Source organism: Caretta caretta, chromosome 7 (assembly GCF_965140235.1).
Source record: "Caretta caretta isolate rCarCar2 chromosome 7, rCarCar1.hap1, whole genome shotgun sequence".
Taxonomy (NCBI): Eukaryota; Metazoa; Chordata; order Testudines; family Cheloniidae; genus Caretta; species Caretta caretta.
The window spans coordinates 78,299,472-78,322,408 of NC_134212.1; the positions used below are offsets into that span (position 1 = coordinate 78,299,472).

At 39.7% G+C, this 22,937-nt stretch overlaps 1 protein-coding gene across 4 annotated transcripts in view; it reads right to left on the reverse strand.

Annotated features, from left to right (window-relative positions):
- Positions 1 to 5,915: 5,915 nt before the first annotated feature.
- RTKN2 (rhotekin 2) overlaps positions 5,916 to 22,937 on the reverse strand; it is a 354,426-nt gene continuing 337,404 nt past the window's right edge. For all 4 annotated transcript variants that reach the window (XM_048859307.2, XM_048859306.2, XM_048859308.2 and 1 more), the window contains 3 exons: positions 20,944 to 21,109; positions 18,167 to 18,274; positions 5,916 to 15,257 (listed from right to left, as the gene is read on the reverse strand). In XM_048859307.2, coding sequence (XP_048715264.2) covers positions 14,692 to 15,257; positions 18,167 to 18,274; positions 20,944 to 21,109 — 840 coding nt within the window. In that variant the 3' untranslated portion in view covers positions 5,916 to 14,691. The remainder of the gene's footprint in view (positions 15,258 to 18,166; positions 18,275 to 20,943; positions 21,110 to 22,937) is intronic.

The following is a 22,937-nucleotide window of genomic DNA, read 5'->3' on the forward strand; positions in this document are numbered from 1 at the left end:
ATGGTTACTAATCTTTCCGTAACTATGGTTTTTCAGGATGTATTGCTCATGTCCATTCTGCATTAGGTGTGCACGTGTTGCATGATCCATTGCCCAAGACTTTTCCCTCACTGGTATCTGTAGGGCTGCTCTAGTGCCCTCTGGTGTTGTGTGCTTATGTGCCAGTATAAGGTGCACTGCTCGCTCCACACCCTGTCAGTTCCTTCTTGCCAGCTAACTCCTACAGAGGGGAAGGAGGGCGAGTCGTGGAATGGATATGAGCAACGCATGTCAAAGAACAAGTTACAAAAGGTTAGTAACTGTTTTTTCTTCTTCCAGTGCTTGCTCATGTCCATTCTTACAACTTATGATGTCATCTTCACTGTGCTGCGTCGACGGGAAGCTGGAGTACCGGAGTCAATCAAAGAGCGCTCTTCCATCGATTTAGCAGGTCTTCACTAGACCTGCTAAATCGGCACCTGCTGCATCAATTGCAGCAGCGAACAGGAGAAGTGATCACTCAGAACACAGGAAGAGCAGCAACTACTAAAATTTTTTTTCCAAATGGTAACGTAGACACAAATCTCTTACTTATGCTCAGCATACCTCAGCGTGTTTGCGTCTGGTGGAATATTCATAAGTCAGATGTTGAACTGTCCATAATTATACCCAGACTTTATTTTCTAAAGTGAGTTTATCTTGAGAGAGAGCACACCATCTTTACAAATAACTCAATGAAGACCTCTCCTTTTTTGACTAAATTGCTCATTGAGCAAAGAAAATGTTATGCTACATAAGAAATGAGGGAGACTACTACTGAAAATATGTTCTTAATCAATAGCACCCTCCCAGCTGAAATTGCATGTTCAGTTCTGATCACCTCAACTCAAGAGAGAGATTTCAGAAATTGGCAAAAAGTGATATGGCGGCAAGAATAAACCTTTGAAGAGTGAAAAGATTGGAATTGTCTTTGAGAAGACAAGAGAGGACACAATAAAGATGCACAAAAAATATAGACAGGGAAGTTATTCACTCCTTCAATACAAAACCAAGAAAACATTCAATGAGATAGTGGCAAATTCAAAAATGATAAAGGAATTTAAAACTCAATGCACACTAGATTGTGAAATCCATTGTCCCAAGATACCACTGCAGCCAAGAACTTGTTTCAGAGGACTGGAAAATTATACAAATATTTAAAGTTACAATAGTAAGAACTGAAAAATAACCAAGCATTTTGGAAGAATATTAAGACTCATGCTTTTGTGTATAACCAACCTCTAACTAATGGGGATGAGGAATAAGCTATCTGTTGATAAAGGTATTCTATAACTTCCTTCTGCAGGAATTCTTTGCACTTTCCTCTAAGGCAGCTGGCACTGGCCACTGTCAGAAAGAGAATTCTATTCTGACGCATAACAGCAATTCTTGTGTTGATTTGTTACTTTGGAAGTTTATAGAGACCTGTAAGAAAACAGCCTTTATAGTATAAAAGAGAGACAAGGTGAGTGAGATAGTATATTTTATTGGACCAACTTCTGTTGGTGAGAGAAAGAAGCTTTTGAGTTGCACAGAGCTCTTCTTGGCTCAAAAGCTTTTCTCTCTCACCAACAGAAGTTGGTCCAATAAAAGATATTTTCTCACCCACCTGGTCTCTCTAATACCAACATAGCTACAACTATATTGCATTTACAGTATAAAAGACATTTCACAAGTCACTATGGTTTTGTCTTGGGGATGTACATAAAGAACTTGTAGAAAACTATCTATATATAAAAATGTTGAAAGAGGTTTTCCCCTTGAGAAGCAATTTATTTTGATGTCTTGCAGACAGATTATGTGAATATATTATACACAGATGGGAAAACTCAATATAACCATTTTGGTAATGGTTATATTAAGAGATCATCTTATTTTGATATGTTCCCTTAAAGCAAACTGCAGCAACTTTAGTTACAACATGATTCATTAAATCACTCAACTGTATTGGCTTACTTTGCAATTATTAATGATATTCTAGAGCAGAAGTTTGCATATGTGGATGATTTGGCACTTGCAACTCAGGCCCATAGCTTTAAAGAACTTGAAGTGACCCTTGCATCTGATCTTAAGATCATGGAGTACTTCCAAAAGTGGTAGCTGAGACCAAATCTGAGCAAATCGGTAGTCTTTACTTTCTGCCTGTGCATAATGACTCAAAGACAACATATCTCGGTGTCATTCTTGAAGGCACAGTAATCTTTCATGACCACCTCTAAAGCAGTGGTGGGCAACCTGTGGCCCATGGGCAGCATGTGGCCCATCAGAGTAATCGGATTGCAGGCCGCAAGACATTTTGCTGACATTGACCGTCTGCAGGCACACCCCTCCCCCCCGCAGCTCCCAGTGGCCGCAGTTCACTGTTCCCAGCCAATGGGAGCTGCAGGAAGCGATGGGCCGCAGGGATGTGCTGGCTGCTTCTTCCCGCATCTCCCATTGGCCTGGAACTGCAAACTGCGGCCACTGGGAGCTGTGGGGGGCAGTGCCTGTGGACAGTCAATGTCAGCAAAATGTCTCGTGGCCGCAAAAAGATTACTCTGATGGGCCACATGCAGCCCGCAAGTTGCCCAACACTGCTCTAAAGCAAAGACTCAAGTCAATATTACTCCTGGGGGAATTCTGGGCCACTGCGTGCACACATAATTAATGAACCAGGCATATTTTAAATTTTTTGCACAGAAAAAGCTTCTGCCAGAAAAGTTGCTGCAGTTCCACCTTTTGCCCACCAGAAGGCGTTGTGGCAATAGAACAGAGCAGCAGCTCCTGGCCAGCTAGGGAAGAGAAAGAGCCTGCAGTGCCTTCTTCACAGTACCTGTTGGGCCAGGTCAGGAGACAGAGGTTATGTGGAGACAGACAGCATGGGACTGCTTGGGGGGTCACAGACAGGGGCTCATAAGGGCTAGTGGGGGAAGACAGACTGGACCATGGTCTGAATGGGAGTGGAACCACAGGGTCACAGGGGGGAGGGAGGAGCAGGGCCACCTGGGGATGGGGTAGGGGGTGCAGGGCTACATAGGAACAGGGTGTGCAAGAGTGAGGGCACAGAGACCCATGGGGACAGTGAGAGGGGATGCAGGGCCATATGGGGATGGGGGAGTGGTTATCTGAGTGGGGGTAGAGGGACACAGGTGGACAGGGGGTGCAAGGACACATGGTGTGGGGGCAGATGTGCCTGATTGAATGAGAGAGGCTAGGGTCTGCCTGGGGGAAGCTCCCTAACAATCCCTCCCTGCGCCCCCAAAAACATGTTCCATACTGTTCACACCCAGGCTTCTTCCCAGCAATTACTTCCCTCTCCCTCAGCTCCTCATTACCCAAGCCTTTGCACTACTTCTGAGGGGTGTGGGAAATACAGCTCTTTAGTGTAGTTTAAATGAATTATTACTCAGAGTTCTGTATTAATATGCCTATTAAGGGATCTATTTGTCAAAAAAAATTCCTGAATCTTTTGTTGTCTGTATTGTTACAGACATATTTGCTGGCAGGTATTGTGAAATAAATGACCAATAATAATTGAAACTGGTGTGATTCTATTGTGTTATTTTGACAAATAAAATATGCAGAATTTTGCAGAATTTGAAAATATTGTATGCAGAATTTTTAATTTTTTGGTGCAGAATTCCCCCAGGAGAACAACATTATTCAAAAGTGAGCAGGAACAAGCTAGGGATCAACTGCTTTGGTGCTATGAACATCAGCCTTGGCCCTGATGTATTCGGTACTGTGCACCAGTGTGGACAAGAAGCTGCCGTACCCAACTGTGGATAGGCAGCTGCATCAGACCATATAAAGCATCATGGGAACTTTAAAATCAATACCTTTGCCGTGGCTTTCTGGATAAGCAAACATCAAACCTCCAGCTACCCATCGAGATATAGCCACAGCATGAACTTAAACGTGCTGAAGACTATCCGAGCTTCTCAGCAGGTTATGGATAACATACCCCAATACCATGTGAAATCACAAAAACCACTATGGACCATGTGTGACCTCGTCATGTGTCTAGATCAGGCCAGGGAACGGAAAAGTGCCTGGACCTCGTCTACCATTCCAAATAAGCACATTGTTACTGACCCAACAAGCCATTCATCCAGTTTTAACCTGCCACTCAGACTTTGGACCACATTGAACTAAATCTGAACAAGCCATGGAAGATGCGGCTACTTGCTGCATTAATAGAAAATCAAAGACTCCCCTTTGTGCAACTGTGATAAGAACATCCAAACCACCAAAATGCAATGCCCCAACTGACCTGGATGATATCCACGTCACAGAGGAGGCCTTGAAATGGCTTATGGCCCTACAACCACATCCATAGAATATTGCTCTGCAGATGCCATATGAATAGGGCCAGTATTTTCCAGCAACAGAAAGAGTAATTTTGGATTTTCAAAGCTGTATATTTTTGAAATTTCAGATATGTATTACATTAATACAAAAAATAATGTATTGACAAACATGAGCAATATGAATCCTTTACAGCACGAAAATGCAGTAGCCTACATTACAATGTTTACAGACACTTAAAATTTTCTTTTTACAATGGAATTGTCAGTTTTAGAGCCAGCTGTGTGCAGGAGATGGGAGACAGATGCTAGGCCCTGAGGGCTAGAGCTGGGACAGCTGTGTGCTGAGGGGAGCAGGAAGGAGCCAGCTGTGCAGGGGAGGTGGGGGACAGATGCTGGGCACTGAGAGCCTAGAGCCAGCTGTGTGCTGGAGGGAGAGGGCAGAAGGCAGCTGTGTGTAGGGGAGGTGAGCGGTGGAGAGGTGCTATGGATGCTGCCGAGAACAGGTGTGAGTGTTGTCTGCTCTGCAGCATGGCGAGGGAGCCTGGTGCCCCGCTGCCAAGTGCCCTATCTGCCCTCAGGAAGCTTGGTGCTGGTTTTTCTGAGCCAAGATCTGTGTGAGGAGGGGACAATTTGGTGGCGAGTCTCAATAGCAGCCAGCCCGTAGCCTCTGCCCTGCACCCTAGGGAGGAGTCAGGTGTCTCCAGGCAGAAATCTGGGGGGGGGGGTCCCACCCATGCACCACCTCTGCCCTTTGCCCTGGGGAGGAGTCAGGTGTCTCCAGGAGGAAATCTTGGGGGTGTGACCCTGTATGCCCCACCCACCCTCTGATCAACGATTCTGGAAATGAAGTCATTTTGGAAAAAAATATGGCAATTTCTGGAAAACACCGGTTCTTCATATATGAGAGAGAGAGAATGAGAATGATGGGCTTTTTTCTCCATTAATTCAAATCACTCAGACATTTTAATTTTAAATTTACCTTCTTGTAACAGTTTTACATTTCTTTTATAATTGGACAAAAAGTACACCCTATTTGCATAGTGCCCTTTGCTTTCAATTAGCAGAGCTCCAAGCAGGTTTCATTTAGTGAACAGAACTGTAATTTTTTACTTTCCATCCAAGAAAACAATTTAACAGTTTTAATAAAGACAGTGATTCACTAATAAAGCCACCAAACAAGTCTTGGAGGCTAGGTTATTCTAAATCTTTGTTTGCTCAGTGTTACTTACAGGATACCCTCAGAATAAAGAAAGCAGTACGACATAATGGGAAATATAGCACTAGCACATGCCTGTACAAACAAGATGAATGTCAGGTTATAATGTCCAATTATAGTTTATAAATATCTACATAATGTATATACCAGGGTATTAGCAATTAATATTAGCTAGTCAAGTGGATATTTTTATCATCTCTTCTGATTACTAGATTGAGGTCAAGATGCTTACTATTGTTAGTGCTAGCCTAGACAGATGCACTCAGACTACACATTCTGTTCTGTCTGCCAAGAGGTAGTTAAACATAAGTTAGTTCTTCGATTTTACAAAAGCCATGAGCCACATTCTTGATAATCCTAAAACTAAATAATATAGTCCAGTTTAAAGAAAATTAGAACACAGAATCCTTTTATTGCAGACATGTTTTTATCTTGGATGTACAGTTCTAGTTGCAAACAATCCACATTTTAGCAGCAAACAATTCAGATCCTTCTCCAACATTTCACAATACATTAATTTTCAAATCTGTATTTTTCTATTAAAGCATCTTACATTAGATTATAAATCAAATGAACACTAAAGCAGTAATTCCAAATATGTTGAATCAAAATAAAATACCTATTCAGTATTAAAACAATTAGCGTAGATGAAATTAAATCACAATACAAGTAAACATGTTAAGCTAACATCTAAGATACAATTGCAAAAATTAGGTCCACCTACATACAAAAACCACATAGAATAGTTAGGACATTCTGTACAGTACAAGAGATTACTACCATATTAATCTTCTCATAGCCAGTGGTTCAAGCACCACAGTAAAGAAACACTTTTACTAAATTTCTACAAAATGAAAGGTTGTGCCATCATTGACATCTAAATTGTAGTTCACAGTATATAGGACTTGTGTACTATTTCCAGCACCCGTGTCCTCAAGGTCTCAATCACACAATTTTTAAAAATTGCATTAACATAAAATTGTGTCAGGTTGTTCTTTAACCCTAGATTGGGATGAACTGATTAATTTTTAAGGCCTGGTCTACACCTTGCTATGTCACTCATGGCTATGAAAAATCTCAAGCCCTGAGCACCATAATTAGGTTGACCTAACCCCCTGGTGTAGACATGGCTAGATGGATGGATGAATTCTTCTGTTGACCTAGGGTACTGCCTCTCAGAGAAGTGGATTACCTACAATGATGGAAAAACCCCTTCCGTTGATATAGGAAGCGTCTATGCTATCGTGCTGCAGCTGTGCCACTGTAGCACTCATCGCGTAGACATAGCCTAAGCATGAAGTTAAAGTTCCTGAAAAAAAAAATACTTAGAGCTGAGACAATACAAATATGATTAAGTAACAAATGAGATGCATAAAACTCACCCATTGCTCTTTTCATTGTGCTACATTCAAAATGTTTTAGCAATATATTAAAACACAAAGGTTCAAGTATTTTCAAATGAGTTGTATTGTTTTCTAGGTAGTAGAATCCACTTAATAGGTACCCTGATAGATGGCACCCCGCTCAACAGCCCCAAAATAAATAAAGGTAATGAATTTCAACAACTGTGGATAAAGCTGCATGCCTGGTGCTGTCTAGTAAACCTAGTCACCCCTTTTGTGGGCCTTTATTTATTTCATGTTGCTTTACTGTTCAGTTATGGATGCTAATCAAATAAGATTTGGATTTTTTTAATGCTTCCTACACTGCTTACCTTTAGTTCAAGTAATGAAATAAAAGCAAATATCAGGAGTCTCATAACTGATAAGATAAATTAATTGGCATAGTCCTCAGAGTACCAGGAAATGCCAATTAAGAGAATTCCACTATATTCATTCAGATATCAGACAACTTAAGTAACACTATCCCTCTGCTACATGCTTTACTCCTCAACAAACAACTTGGAAGATCGAGGTAAACCAGAAAGCAGATTACAATTGTTCCAGCCCAGAATACTACTGTTATAAAAGCTTCAGCATGTATTTTGTATCATATATTCACAGCTTGGGAAATAAACTGATGAGAAATCTGAAACAGTACCTTACCAAACTTCAGTAAAATGCTGAAATTAAACATACAATATAATTGCATTTTTAAAGGACCATTGGAGCATTTGAGGTGGACAACATATTAAAAACAAAAAGCAATAAAAGTAAACAAACATTCATGTTACAATTCTAACCAATCAAGACATTTAAAGTGAAACTCAGAAAAAGCAAGGAGGAAGAAAGAGGAAAGTCAGATTTCTAGCAAGTGTATGATAAAGAGAAATTTGAAGCTTTTTCGGTATTGGTAACCAAGTATGTAACCATCCATAATGTAGAAGAATAAATAAACATTTCCTCTACATATCTAGATTTTTAACTATAGGAAAGTTGCAAAAACTTTGTTTCAGGTGTATTACTGAAATGTTTGTTCTCTTTTATGGACAATACTTAATAACTAAGCTCCCCAAAATGTTGTTTAAAGTTATTTTCCCTCCCCTCATTGCTGTTGTTTGCACCAAAAGTTTTGTTTACACTTTATTCCCTAGCAATGGCTTTATTTCTAAGGTCATTTTGATGGCACACTTTGAAGAAAAAAGCACCTGCAAAGAAGATACTGGATTTGGGACATTGGCACACATGGCAGGACTTGACTCCTTAAAGAGACTATGGATTCCTCATATGGGGGAAAGGGAGAAACAACTTTGGGCATGCGTGGTGTACAGTCAGAGCACTGAAAACTTATGAGGAAAATGTGACTAAAGTTAGCTGCTGGTGAAATAAATACCTATGCATTTTTTTAAGAACCTCTCCATCTTTCTTCCTTTTTCCACACCACTTTTGTGATAAGCAGGTCATTCTGACCCACCAGTGAGTCCTTGATAAAAAGAAGAGTCTGCCTCTGTAAGAATGAAGAAAAATCTGTTTGGTAAAAATAGTCTGAATAGGAGTAATGAGATTGCATAGTTATTACTGCAACCTGATGGGAGGATTCACAGATTGGAATGCTAGGTCAACTTAACCCTGTAATGTCGACCTGCCCTAAGTTTCACGACTCCAGCTACGTGAATAATGTAGCTGCAGCCGATGTAGCTTAGGTCGACTTATTGCACTGTCTACACTAGACCCACTAAAATCTATCTCTGGTGGATCCATCACCGCAGTGTCGATCCACTGTAAGTGTAGACATACCCTTAGTTATTGGCTAAATCTATATTGGAAAGATGGTGAGGGTTGGTGCTCTACACCAAAGATAACATTTCCTGTTTTGGAATTGCCAACATGGAAGCAAAGGCTCTTGAATGCTTATACATCAACGTTTTCATTCATAAAGCACCTTATGGGGGATTATGGGACCTTACCATGGGGGATTACAACCTGGGGGAATAAATGCTGGAGGACTCATGCTGCCAGTACTAAAGTGACCTTGGAGTTTACCAATTATATGCTAATTTCTTTAAAAAATATTGGATCTTATTCTGACAGATAAAGATGAATTGATCACTGAAATAAAAAGCAGTGTTTGCCTAAGTGCAAGTGAACAAAATTGATTGAGAAGAAGGTCAAAAGTAGTGTGAAAAAATACTGAACACTTTACTACAGTGGTTTCCAAACTTGTTCCGCCGCTTGTGCGGGGAAAGCCCCTGGCGGGCCATGCCGGTTTGTTTACCTGCCGCGTCCGCAGGTTCAGCTGATCACGGCTCCCAGTGGCCGCAGTTTGCTGCTCCAGGCCAATAGGGGGTGCTGGAAGCAGCGCAGGCCAAGGGATCATAGAATCATAGAATATAAGGGTTGGAAGGGACCCCAGAAGGTCATCTAGTCCAACCCCCTGCTCGAAGCAGGACCAATTCCCAGTTAAATCATCCCAGCCAGGGCTTTGTCAAGCCTGACCTTAAAAACGTCTAAGGAAGGAGATTCTACCACCTCCCTAGGTAACGCATTCCAGTGTTTCACCACCCTCTTAGTGAAAAAGTTTTTCCTAATATCCAATCTAAACCTCCCCCACTGCAGCTTGAGACCATTACTCCTCGTTCTGTCATCTGCTACCATTGAGAACAGTCTAGAGCCATCCTCTTTGGAACCCCCTTTCAGGTAGTTGAAAGCAGCTATCAAATCCCCCCTCATTCTTCTTTTCTGCAGGCTAAACAATCCCAGCTCCCTCAGCCTCTCCTCATAACTCGTGTGTTCCAGACCCCTAATCATTTTTGTTGCCCTTTGCTGGACTCTCTCCAATTTATCCACATCCTTCTTGAAGTGTGGGGCCCAAAACTGGACACAGTACTCCAGATGAGGCCTCACTAATGTCGAATAGAGGGGAACGATCACGTCCCTCGATCTGCTCGCTATGCCCCTACTTATACATCCCAAAATGCCATTGGCCTTCTTGGCAACAAGGGCACACTGCTGACTCATATCCAGCTTCTCGTCCACTGTCACCCCTAGGTCCTTTTCCGCAGAAATACTGCAGATGTACTGGTCACCGCTTCCATTGGCCTGGAGCATCGAACTGCAGCCACTGAGAACCATGACTGGCCGAACCTGCGGATGCGGCAGGTAAACAAACCAATGCGGCCCACCAGGGGCTTTCCCTGCACAAGCAGCGGAACAAGTTTGGGAACCACTGCTTTATTAGATGCCCAAATTGCTATAATTCCTGTCTGTCTGTCTCTCACACATACATAGTTTATTTAATTAAAAAACCGTGATTTACAGGGGATGTGAAAGCAGCAATAAAAAAGTCAATATATAATAGGAAGGAAATAGAAGTTGATGGCTATAAATACAAGTTAAATTGTAGGCAATTGACAAGACAAGCTAAAAGTATGAATAAAAAAAATCTATGGCAACAGACTTAAGGGCAATGAAAATAATTTTTTTAAAAGAAATCAGAAAAAGATTGTAACAATGACAAAAATCCATTAATAGAGATGATAAAATTACCAATGATGCAAAAACATTATTTTCGTACTGTGTTTGGAAAGGATATTATGTGATATCAATTCATAATCAATGTTGAAACCCTTTCTATTCCAACAGTAGCTAAAGACGACGTTAATCATCTGCAAAAGTTGAATACTTTTGAAACAGGTAATCCAGATGACTTGTACCCATGAATTTTTACAAGAAGTGTCTGAGGAGCTCTCTGGACCAATTAAGTTAATGTTTAATACATCTTGGAACAGTAGGGAAGTTCCAGAGGTCTGGAAAAAAACAATGCTGTACCAATCCCAGGCAAAATATAGGAACAGCTGATACAAGATTCATTTAAAGATGGAAATGTAATTAATGCCAGTCAACATGGTTACATGGAAAACAGGTATTGTCAAATGAGCTTTATACCTACTTTGATATGTAAAGTTTAGCTGATAAAGATTAATGCACTGATATAACATACTTAAGAATTTTGTAAGGTAGGTGAATTAGTTGCGCACAATTCTGATTAAAATACTAGTGCTATATAAAATCAATATGGCCTCTAAAATAGATTAAAACAAGCGGAAAGATCTCAAAATGTAATACTAATAGGGAATCAATGAGAGTGGATGTTTTTAGTAAGATCTCAAGAGGATCAGTTCTTGGCACAACACTATTCAATATTTTTAATTTATGATGTGGCAGAAAATGTAAAATCACTAATGATAAAGTTTGCAGAGGACACAAAGATTGGTGTAGTAAAGAATGAGGCCAGGTCACTTTTACAGAGTAAACTAGACTGTTTTTTCAATTGGACTTAAGAGTGTTCTGGTATAGCCAAATGCAAGGTCTACGAACAAATAATGTAGGTCATAACTGGAGGATGATGGATTGTATTCTTGAAAGAGTGACTCTGAAGACAACTTTGGTCATCGTCAGCTCTCAGTGAAATGCTGTGGCAAAAAGATAATGTGATCCTTTGGGAATATCAAGTAGAAGTAGGGAGGTAATATTACTCTGCGTAAAGGTTCAGACTCACCCCTGCGGCGCCTCCTGCTGGTAATCATCAGGAATTAGCGTGTCCAGCCACCAGAGCGCCCTCTGCAGGCCGGTGATCCGCCTTACTGCCAGCTCCCATGCCCCCCCCAGGAGCCAGTGCCCCTTTCTCTGGGGGTGCTGCCCCCCTGGCAATACCCCCACACACTCAGGTTCTGGGTCTCCCCACCCAGGGGAGGCCCCACCTTCTAACCCCACCTCTCCTCAGTCTGGGCTACTGACAGTCCCCACTTAGCCCCTTGTATCGGGGGCAGACTGCAGTGTACGCCACTCATCACAGGCAAGAGGGTTTTGGACCTGCTGCCTCCACCTACCCATGGGCTGTCCCTCTGCAACTGTGCACCTATTTGGCCCATAGTCAGGCCTGCAGACTGAGGCTTTCCAGGCTGGAGCTCCCAGCTCCTCTGGCCCTTCCCCAGCCCTGCTCCAATCTAGGTGTCCTGCTCAGCACCTTGCAGCCAGGCCCTTCTCCCTCTACAGGCAGAGGGAGACTGACAGGGCTCCTGGCTCACTGCCTCTTATAGATAGAGCTGGCCACAACTGCAGCTGCTCCCTTAATCAGCCTGGGCTTTTCCCCACAGTCGCAGCCCTCTCCCAGGACTGGTCTCAGCCCTGTCAGGGCTGGAGCGGGTAACCACCCTGCTACATTCTGTACATAGTATTTGTAGAATCGCTACTGAAATATTGAGTCCACACTTCAAGAGGAATGTTGAAATAATTGAGAAGCTCAGAGAAGAATGATCAGAAATCAGGAAACATTCCTTGAAATAAGATTAAGGTATTCACTTGATAGTGGTCTATAACTAGCTACACAGAAGGAGAAGATTTGATAGTAGAGGGCTCTAAACTAGTAGACTAAAGCACAATAAGATCCAATGGCTGAAAGCTGAAACTAGAAAAATTCAAACAGGAAATAAAGCGCACATTTTAACAGTAATAATTAACCACTGGAATCGCTTGCCAATTGGTGAATTATCCATCACTTGAAGTCCTTAAATAAACACTAGATGTTTTCCTAAAAGATATGCTGTAGTTCAAAATACAGGTACTGAACTCAATGGAAGAACTTCTGGATGAAATTCAGTGGCTTGTTATACAGGAGATCAGAACAAATCATTATGGCCCTTCTGGCCTTAAAAATCTCTGAACTATAACTATTTATTTAGTTTGGTAGTTTGGTCAAAAAAGGGAAAAACAACATATCCTTCCTTCCAACAGCATTGTTAGATTGAAGCTGAAAGAGCAGCAAATACATCACGGAAAACATTCCGTTTAAAAATAGTTCTGTTTGTTTTATTCTCTGTATTTCTGTTCTGCAGTCCAATTAGTTGAGGGTGTCCAATTTCACATAATCGTGTATTTTTTCTTTAGTTTGTCTGCTTCTGCTACTTATTTTCCCACCTTTGTAACATGATGATTTGTTGCTGCAAGAATGATTACAGATGTCAATGTCAGAAAAGAGGATCATGATGAAATGAAGATTGAGCAGGGGCACTCTTAAAAACTTAACGCCCCAATCCTGCAAAAGGATTTGCAAGTGGGAACCTTACTCTGATGCAGAATACATGGACTCTAATGAACTAATAGGTTAGTAAGAATTCCATTTGTAAATCCTTTTACAAGATTACAACCAGAAAGCTTCCACTTCATGCACAAGGACAAAAACAGAACTCATGCCTGAGAAATTTAAAAACTTCTGATCCACAAACTACCCTTTAGAACTAAACCAAGATTTTAAAAAACCTGATTAAAAAAAAACCTGACTAAGGCAACCAACATAGAGATTTAGCAACTGTTATAAACCAGGCTAATTTATAACTCCATGAGGCATCTAGCACTAAACATTTGTTAGTTAAAAATACTTTGATCTTTGTATGAACTAAGAAGGCAACATCTGAAACAGTAAAGAACGTGTCTAGAAATTAAAAAATCTCTAAATAATTGAGTTTAATATTATTCCAAAATTCTTCCTAGGATTAAAACTATTTCTTTTTAAACACACACTAGCAATTCAGAATGCATCAGGCTCAGTGGAATATTAGATTTCTGTTACTATAATAATACTATCCCTTGCCTTTGAGCTTCAAAGCCAATGGTTTATTTTGAAGGCTTTGCTGCTATACGAACAATTGTATGTAAAATTACTGATAAGATTTTCAGAACACAGATCTGAATTCCAGTGTTTTTGATGGCTGACGAGCAAGCAGTCCTTTGCTTCTGGATAAGGCTCTAGTGTAAAGGAGTCTGCATCTTGTGTGATGCAGTTGTTTCCATGGAGGAAATGTAGTGGCCTGTACTCTGACACCCAGAAAGATGGTAGCACGAGGCCTCTCCATACATTGAGGATCACGTGCAGTAGCCCAAGCAAGTCTCCTGCTCACTGTAGTCTGTAGCTCCCATGAAAGAGGTGAACAAACCCAATGGGGTTGTTTGACCTAAAATGATTTCACCTACACGTGAGGTCTCAAAGTCAAAGAAAAAAGTGAGGGGGAAAAGAAAAACAAATTATACTAGTAATAAGACTCTGCATTTAAGTTGGTCTACCACTAACTGGCGGAAAGGCAGTATTACAGTCTTCTGATATGGAGTGCCTCGTTCCTTACAATGGTCAGAAAAGTAACTGTAAAAATGACATCTTGTGTGCTTTCTATGTGTAATCAATCATATGTATCAATTTTTAGGTAATAAGATTTAAAAAAAAGTTCCATTAGCATTTCAAAACCAACAGTTAGAAGGAGACGAGACTATTCTGTCTTGAGTGCTATCAGAATTAATGGATAACCTGCATTGGTCAATTCTGACAGTACATGAGCCAGAAAAAAAATCTCGTAGATCTCAGACTGAGCTGGCAGAGTTGTTCAAAAACTTCTTAATTAATAAATTGAGCACATCTGATATGGAGTCACTGAAACAAACGTTGGAATTACTTTTTAGAGCATGACCGCGCTTTAAGGGTAGTGCAGAAATTTCAAGGTTTAAATATCTTGGAGATGTTCCCTTCTACAAAACACACACACACACAGAGTACCCTTTATACTTTGCTAGAGAATTCTTTAGATCTTGACAGTGACAAGCAGGGCTGAGATTGCAATACGAAGTATGGGCTTAGATTAAAAATATTTCTAATGGCCAAGTTCTTGTCAAAGACTCAGGTCACTGATAAATGTCAAATGCTGGTAAACTTTATATGTTGGTCACTTTTATAAACTAAATGTTACACCTGTGACTGCAACCATGATCTAGGGTCTAGTATTTCTTTGATGGATTTCTGTCTAGGAGCTGGCAGTGATTTGGTTTCAGACTCTGTCTCAGTAACTGAAGTGAGAGGATTTTCACTATCAATTGAGCTGCTTTTCCTGCAAGGAACCAGTTTGCGAGGAGCAGCAATGGGCCTCTGCAACTGATGCATCATGGAAGATAACTTGGCATCAAAAGAAGAAGAGGTCCTACGTGCAATGGCAGGCTTCTTCCACACGTTTTCCTTGTCCAGCTGATCTGTGCTCATCTGTGTTTTTGAGCTGTTTGGTAGCTTATCAGATGGTGGAAGTGGAGCTCTTCTTTTCTTTCCTTTGCCATCATTAGGACTTACTATCTCACTATTTGCATCTGGAAACACAATATTTTTCTGGACAAGCATCTGGTGAGAACCATCAAATAATGGGGCCCATACAGAAGGTGCAGACTCCTTCTGCTGGCCAATCAGGAACTCTCCATCAGTCTCCTCAATTTTCCTTTGTATGATATCTATTAAACCTTCATGTTTCACTGGAGAATCAATACCTATAATTTTAGAAGAAATTAGATGAACTGTGATTAAAATGGTTCCTAAATATTTTACTCACCCTGAGTGGGGTTATTAATTGTCTGAATACAAAACTGTGCAAAGTATGTCCCCCAATTCTTAGACTAGCATTAAGACCTACAACAGTCTAGAAATGGAAAAGATTATCATGATTACAGACATAGGTCTAGAAGCTTTCCACGGTTTCTAGGCCTCATGCACTTAATAGGCTGTGGTCATGGTTTAATTTTTATTTATTTTGTGAAAAAATAAAAAATGCAATGCACTACTAGAAACAGACCTAGCTATAATAATGTTCTTGTACACTACTTGAAACATTTCATTTCAGCAAAGGTGTACAGAATCTATGCCCAAAGATCAATGTGAAACTCCTAAATCTCACATAGTTAAGTGTGAAAAAGTCAAAACTATTAAACATTCTTGTGCTACCCCCCCACTCACCCCCAAAGTACACTTTTACACTCAAGGTTTTTTCTTCAGTAAGTTCTTGAAGATAGCCCGGTCCAATTCCTCCTCCCCCCCGTAACATAATTTACAGTGCATCAGCCAGAATATATGCATAGTTTGTTGATTTCCCTGTTTGTATGTCAGTATCCCTTGTGCTACCTCCGTCTCTAACACATCAATAAGAGCATAAAGATATCACAGTGTGACACTGCACCCCATATTCTTCATAGTGATATTATTATAACATGATTATGGCATAATTATGATGCATTTTGTACAAGATGGGGCATGTAAGGCATCATTGGAAAAGTTATGATTTGCTGAATATGATTATCCTATTTGTATACATGTATCATTTTTGTATCTGAAATAATGAATATTGATTATGTATCTGTATTTTCACATGTAGTCACGCCTGGGTGACATTCACTAGATGCTTCCAGTCTAAATAGCTGGTTGTGAAGAGCCTATTGAGGGTAATGGGCCATTAGGAAGAACAATAGGCCTGAGGAGAAGCTTATCCCTCTCCCGGTGAGCCTTCCTGTGAACGTTTCGGCCAATATGAAAGTAATGGCTGCTATGACTCTGCAAGGGCATGTGACCAGCTCACATGACTCGGGACTCCATTTTGGGGGCCTGTATTTTTCCCACAAACTGGGCTGGGAACTGTTTTTGAACCAAAGGGTTCCAGCCATAGCTAAAGCTATATAAGTCAGGGAGCGACATCATCTGTTGTTCTTCACTCCCACACAACTCAACATCTGAGAGAAGCCCAGAAAGAAAAGGACTTGGAATGGCGTTAGGGATCCCAAGCTGCAAAGCAAATGCAGCTTGTTCCTTAAGAATCTGCAGGCCTGCTTGTATCATCAGCCAGGATGAGAATTTGCTAATTCATATCCTTTCTTTCTAGTATCTTAGGCTTAGTTTGCAGTTTTGTTTATTTACTAGGTAATCTGCTTTGATCTGTTTGCTATTACTTATCACAAAATCTTTTTGAAGTTAATAAACTTGTTTTTATTATAATCTAAACCAGTGTGCCTTTAAGTGAAGTGTCTGGGGAAAAATCTCAGCTTGGTTAACACAAGTGTGCATATTCCTCTCCACATTGAGGCAGGGGCAGACATATTAATGAGTTTACACTGTACAGATCCCTGTGCAGTGCAAGACTATATAATTTTGGGTTTATACTCCCGGGGTGGGGGGAGGGGCGCTGGCTGGGGTCTGGCTGTTTGTAGTTGGGTGGCTTAGGTAAAGCACTCTCAGGTAGCTCAGTTTGGGAGCGTAGCACCACCTGCTGTTGTGTTGGTTGATAACAGGGCCTGGGTGAGGCTGGCTGTGTCCCCAACCCAGGAAGCAGTGTGGGCAGGGCCAGTACAACTGAGTGGTCAGAGGGGCGCAACAGTTTCTCACGGCTTCCAGACTGCACTCCAGGGTGACAACCCCTCACACACAGATCCTACATAAACAACTTTAATAAATTCTTAAAATTTAGATTGTGGATTTGTATTTATTTATGAATGTCATAATTGGTCAGGAAACACTTAAAATTCCTCAGTGATGTCTCTAAATATCTGCAGCAACATGCTACAAAACTTAATGTATACCTTCATGTCTTATGTGATTTAGTGTTTTTCTGCTCTGTATTCATAGCTCAAATATAACTTTTTAGACTGTTAAATTAATGCACTGATGCATTATAACTCAATGACCCACATGTCAATTTGAGCATTTTTGCAATTCAGACAGGAGATCAAGCACCAGGCAGGCAGACATTTAAACTTATCCGTATAAAATGTTTTTCAGCCAATACCACATCAGATCCATTAAAATAGAATGACCTACTTCTAGTCTATAAAAACTATTTCTGTAACATATTTTATTAAAATAATCCCTCTGCATTGTATTTCGCTATGCAAAAATTGATGTCTGAACATTGGTACAGCTCAAATCCATTTTAGAGAGATTTTTTACAAGTCTATTTTTGAAGCTTGTTGCCAGCAACCAAACAACTTCTAAGTAGATCTTATATAGCTTGGAAAAAACAGTAATTGAATGCAACTAGTTAAAGGCATTATTGGTCTGTAGTCTGGACTATTTAAAACCATTACATTTTAATCCTCTGGATTTTGAACTATTTCTATGGTGAACGTTTATTTCTAGCAACAGCTTTTTTGTCTAAATGTTTTTAGGGCTCCTTAATTACAGCTCATATTGAATTTTTTTTTTGTTCAAGGTATGAAAATGTGTTCATATTAAATATTTTTCTTAATAATAGGACAAAAATAATGAACTCCTTGGTGTGTTTATTATGGTGCTCCATTATATTATCTGACCTTGCCTTTGAAAAATTCAGCATTTTAACACCAAGAGCAGAAGCTATTTGAACAGAGACAACATTGTTTCTGTTACCCTGCAGCTTGAAAAGACAAATCCCACTTACTCATATCATGGTAGACTGAGGTTGCCTCTTTTGTCAAGAACAAAGGTGGTTTCCGTGGTGACATAATCTCAATTTTCATAAATTTTTCACAACAATGTTTCCACTGGCCTGAGAGGGAATAGAGAACAATGATTAGAATGTAAACACTCCACCTTTTAAAGAGTTTTAAGTCATTAAGTTGCATTTGTGAACTACCTATAACAAGCAAATCTGGATAGTATCTATAATGTTGCAACAGTCCTCACTAGATACTGTATGGTTTCAGAGTAACAGCCGTGTTAGTCTGTATTCGCAAAAAGAAAAGGAGTACTTGTGGCACCTTAGAGACTAACCAATTTATTTGAGCATAAGTTTTCGTGAGCTACAGCTCACTTCTGTAGCTCACGAAAACTTATGCTCAAATAAATTGGTTAGTCTCTAAGGTGCCACAAGTACTCCTTTTCTTTTTGTAGATACTGTATGTTCAACTGAAATTTCATCCTAACCCTTAACACAAAGATTATAAGCAGATATTAAACTAAGAGCTCCAATTTAATCAACCAAGCAGTACTATCAGACAGCAAGGCTAAAACCCCGTAACTCACACAAAAATCCTCAAATACAAGCCTGTAAGTGTTTACATCTTCAAATATCAGATAAAACATAACAGTTTAAAGCAAGGAAGCTTCATGCAAGTTATTCATCTGGAAGTATAAGAATCCAGTATACAGCAAACCTAATATTATACCATAGTTATATTTGGAAGTTTTGACTTTAATAATTTTCTTGGCTATCAGAGCACGAAAAGCCTCTTAGCAGTTAACCAAAGCCAAGGAAACCTGTTTCTATTAATAGATTTTGACTTTAAGGAAAATAGTCCCTGCCAGTAAAATTGCTTTTTACAAACTAATCTCTCACTCCCATTTCTTTTCTGACCACATTAGTTTTAAGAGAATTTTAGAACCACCAAGGAACAACAGGCATTTGAATGCCAAGTGACCTAGTTTTTCCCATACTACAAGAAACGATCTCAGAAAATCCACTGGTATTCTAATGTTATCTATAATGGGGGAAAAAAAAGTAGTCCGTTCACCCTTCCCCATCTAATAGAAGGAGGATATACTAGTTTTTACATTGTGGTTTTTCTAATTAATTGTAATAAAGAGAGCTATAAAAGAAGAAATACAAAACTACAGAATACCCAATTTCCAAAACCCCAGTTTTTCGATTTTATTGGTGTGGTTCCCAATTCAATACTGATACTCTCTATCTACCTGGCTCTGTTTCCCCATGACCTGATGAAGAATACGATTTTTCAGACTCCAGCTAATTTTTTTTTTAAACTTAGTCCATCAAATGGTATCTCTATTCTTTATCTACTTATGCATTTAATATGCTACATTTAAAGGTGCAGTAGTGGGACGACTATGGGCAGTTCTACACTAGAAGCACTACAGCACTGGTGCAGCTGCGCCACTGTAGCACATCTGGTGAAGATGCTCAATGCTGATGGGCGAATGCTCTCCCATCAGCATAAGTACTCCACCTCCACGAGAGGTGGAAACTATGTCGGCAGGAGATCGTCTCCCACCGACATAGCACCTGTGTGAAGCGCTTAGGTTGCTGTAACTTGCATCGCTCGGGGAGGAGCGAGTTAAGCGTAGACCTGCCCTAAGGCTAACCAATCCCTCTGCACGCTTCATCCTGTAATATTTGGAGTTAAGTTTAAGCAAGCAACACAATATACTACTTAAAGAGACTAAAAAGGCAAGTGAGATTTAACTGTCCTACACCTAGAGAGCATATCTTTTATCTAGAGTAAGAGCAGTGAAGTCACACAGTTTAGCCAATGTCAGTAAGTGAGCTTCCTCTAGAAATCTAAAAGTGAACACACTGAAACATTTCACCACTGGAAAAACAAGACTAGGGAACAAGGCACCAATTATCTCATGTATCTCTTGAGCAGTAAAGCCCCACCTACTATTTTTATTAGCCCTAACCAACAGTCATGTGCGAGATGGGGGGCGGGAAATGCCAGGTATAAAACCTTATGGTCAGAAGGGGTACCAAAACAGAGGAGGTACCACTGGAGTCAGATCATCCCTGACTGCTTAGTTCTATAAAACTGACAACTCATTCACCCAGAGTGCTATCTAAGCAAACACTGAATCATGGGTGCCATAATCCTACATGGTCGGGCCTCAGTCATTGTGACCTTTTCTATCTGCAATAGTTAATCCAATTTTGATCCAAACCAAATTTTCAATAAACTTCAAAGGCCAACCATCAGCTCAGCATCCTCAGGTTCTCTCTAATGCTTCATACCCAAAGGTTTCCATTTTTCTCAAATGATATCAGGATTCAACAAAATAAGTAACTATATTTTACTACTACAGATGAGGGAAGAATGGTGAGACTCCAGCAGGCCTTTGAAAGATAACCTCATTAAACTGCTTAACAGACCAATCTCTTCTGAAACCATACACACAGAAAACACAAGAAGTCTACGTCTATTTTGATTTCCTGAGAAAATTCAGACTGGATGTTTCTGGACTTATTGGAATTTATAGGATGCGTTAAAAATCAGAGCCCTGAGGAGGTGACTATGGTTCATTAAAATACCTCTATTTTTCAGTGGCAGAGAACACACTACCCACTGTGTACATGGAGAACATTTTTGTTCTCTTCATTACAGGTGACAGATTATTATGTAATTTCAGTTCAGATTGTTCAACATTTCTTTTGATGTTACATAGCTACGCCACTAAAAGGACATGCTGCCAAAACTGCATACTTACTAAGATCGTAGAAATGCTGCCAGAAAGCTTCCATCCACCTATGAAGTTCTTCCCTGCTGTCAGCTGCAAAAAGTTGGGTGACAGCCTCTCCATCCACAGGGTTGATAACAGAAAAATTATTAATTCTTTTCTTGGTGCCCTTATCCACAGCACGGATTCTGGTTTCCTAGGAACGACAATAAAATAGATTGAGACTCTGGTAATCAGTTATTGCTCCACCCAATCATAAATCTTCATTTCAACATTAATATCACAGATACAAATTAGGGTATTTATCCCGTGTAGGTTTGGGGGGGAGGGGAGGGGAGGGGGAGGGACAGGACTTATGAAAAGGTAAACAGAATAACTGACAATACAAATTAATTTATTACATAATTATTAAAAGAAAAGGTAACAGATATAAAAGATAAGACAATAAAGCTGAGTTGATGCAGTGTATGTTCAGAGATACACCGAGTTATTTTTTCCTTAAACAGTTCATCCTGCTGCGGTTCACCTTTCCTCAGTACAGTTCAGAGACAGCAAGTTATTAGAGAAAGTAAGTTATTCTGTTTCTCAATTCTTATTCTGGTTAACCATATTTCTATAGATGGTATTTAGTTTTCGTAGGATAACAATGGAAGATGTTTCTTTTGGCTGCAGTTGTGCATTCTCAACTGGAACTATTTTAGTTTAGTTTCAGCAAATCAAGGCATTGTCAAATACTATAGTAACAGGAATTTGGAAAAGGAAATGATCCAGTCCAAGCTGAAAGGGATATTTATAGAAAGCTACCCACACAGATCTAATGGAACAAATTTCCAATATTCAAAAATTCAAACTTCAGAGTATTATAAGTCTTACACTTTGCCCTCATGCCAAAAATCCATTTGTTCCTTCAAAAGAAATATTGGGGTATGTAACAGCTTTATTTGATTAGTTCTGGCTAGGTCCAATTAAAATACTATTGTCCCATAGCATCAACTAAAACAAAGTTCTAACCAACAGCATGGAAAGGACTTTGCTGTTTTAATAGTGTTCTTGAACTATGCTGCAGCACTACTCAGCCCAAGGTTTTGCACTGTTCAGGGACATGGTTAAAACAGTTTCAAAATCTAGACTGGACCTAATGGTATTTTAATCATATGTTGGTTCCCTGATATAATGTTACTACAGTGCAAAATAGCACTTGTTGCAATCCGATTAAAAATAGAGGTTGGTCATCATAAGTATTTTTTCTAATGTAAGATACCAAAGTATTTTAAGAGACTAAAAATCTTGTAAGATGTAGAGTAAAATATTCTTACACACACTTTGACAATAATGCTGCTTTCCATGAAATAAAATATAGCCATTAACCATACTTCATTTACAAGCAAAAATCTAGATTTCACTAAAATGAGACAGTGCTTTATCATTTAAACTTCTTTCACTTCAAACTGATTGAACTCCCCTCCCTGCAACCCATTTCAAATGAATGTTAAACACCCGTTACAGATTTCAAATGTAGAACTATAGAAATTAAGTTATATATTTTGTCCTATGGGAATAATCCTAGTACTGATAGTCTGAAAAACAAAGATTGTTCTGTAGAACATTCCCCAGATTTTTAAATGCATTACTGAGGTAACCATTTGAAATACTAACATAGCTGTTTGTAGCATATCTGATGGATTTGCTCATTTAAATTCTTCTGTCTAAAAATAGGAGGTGAAGTAATTCATCCATAAGTGCTGAACATCCCATTAACTCAGGTAACCATAGATACTGGCAAAAAATTAAACAAAACAAATGAACATTTGACAGGTAAGAACTTCAAGCATACCATACACATGTTTATTTAATGATGTTTGCTGCAAGGTTTATTCCACAAATATGTTGTTATTATAAGGAGATAAATTCTCAAGCAACAATCTGTACCTCACGCTTGAGCATTTAAGTAGTGATACAAAATGCCATTAGAGTAATGAGCTGATCAGTTTACCTACCAGTGATGCATTACACTACATGCACAT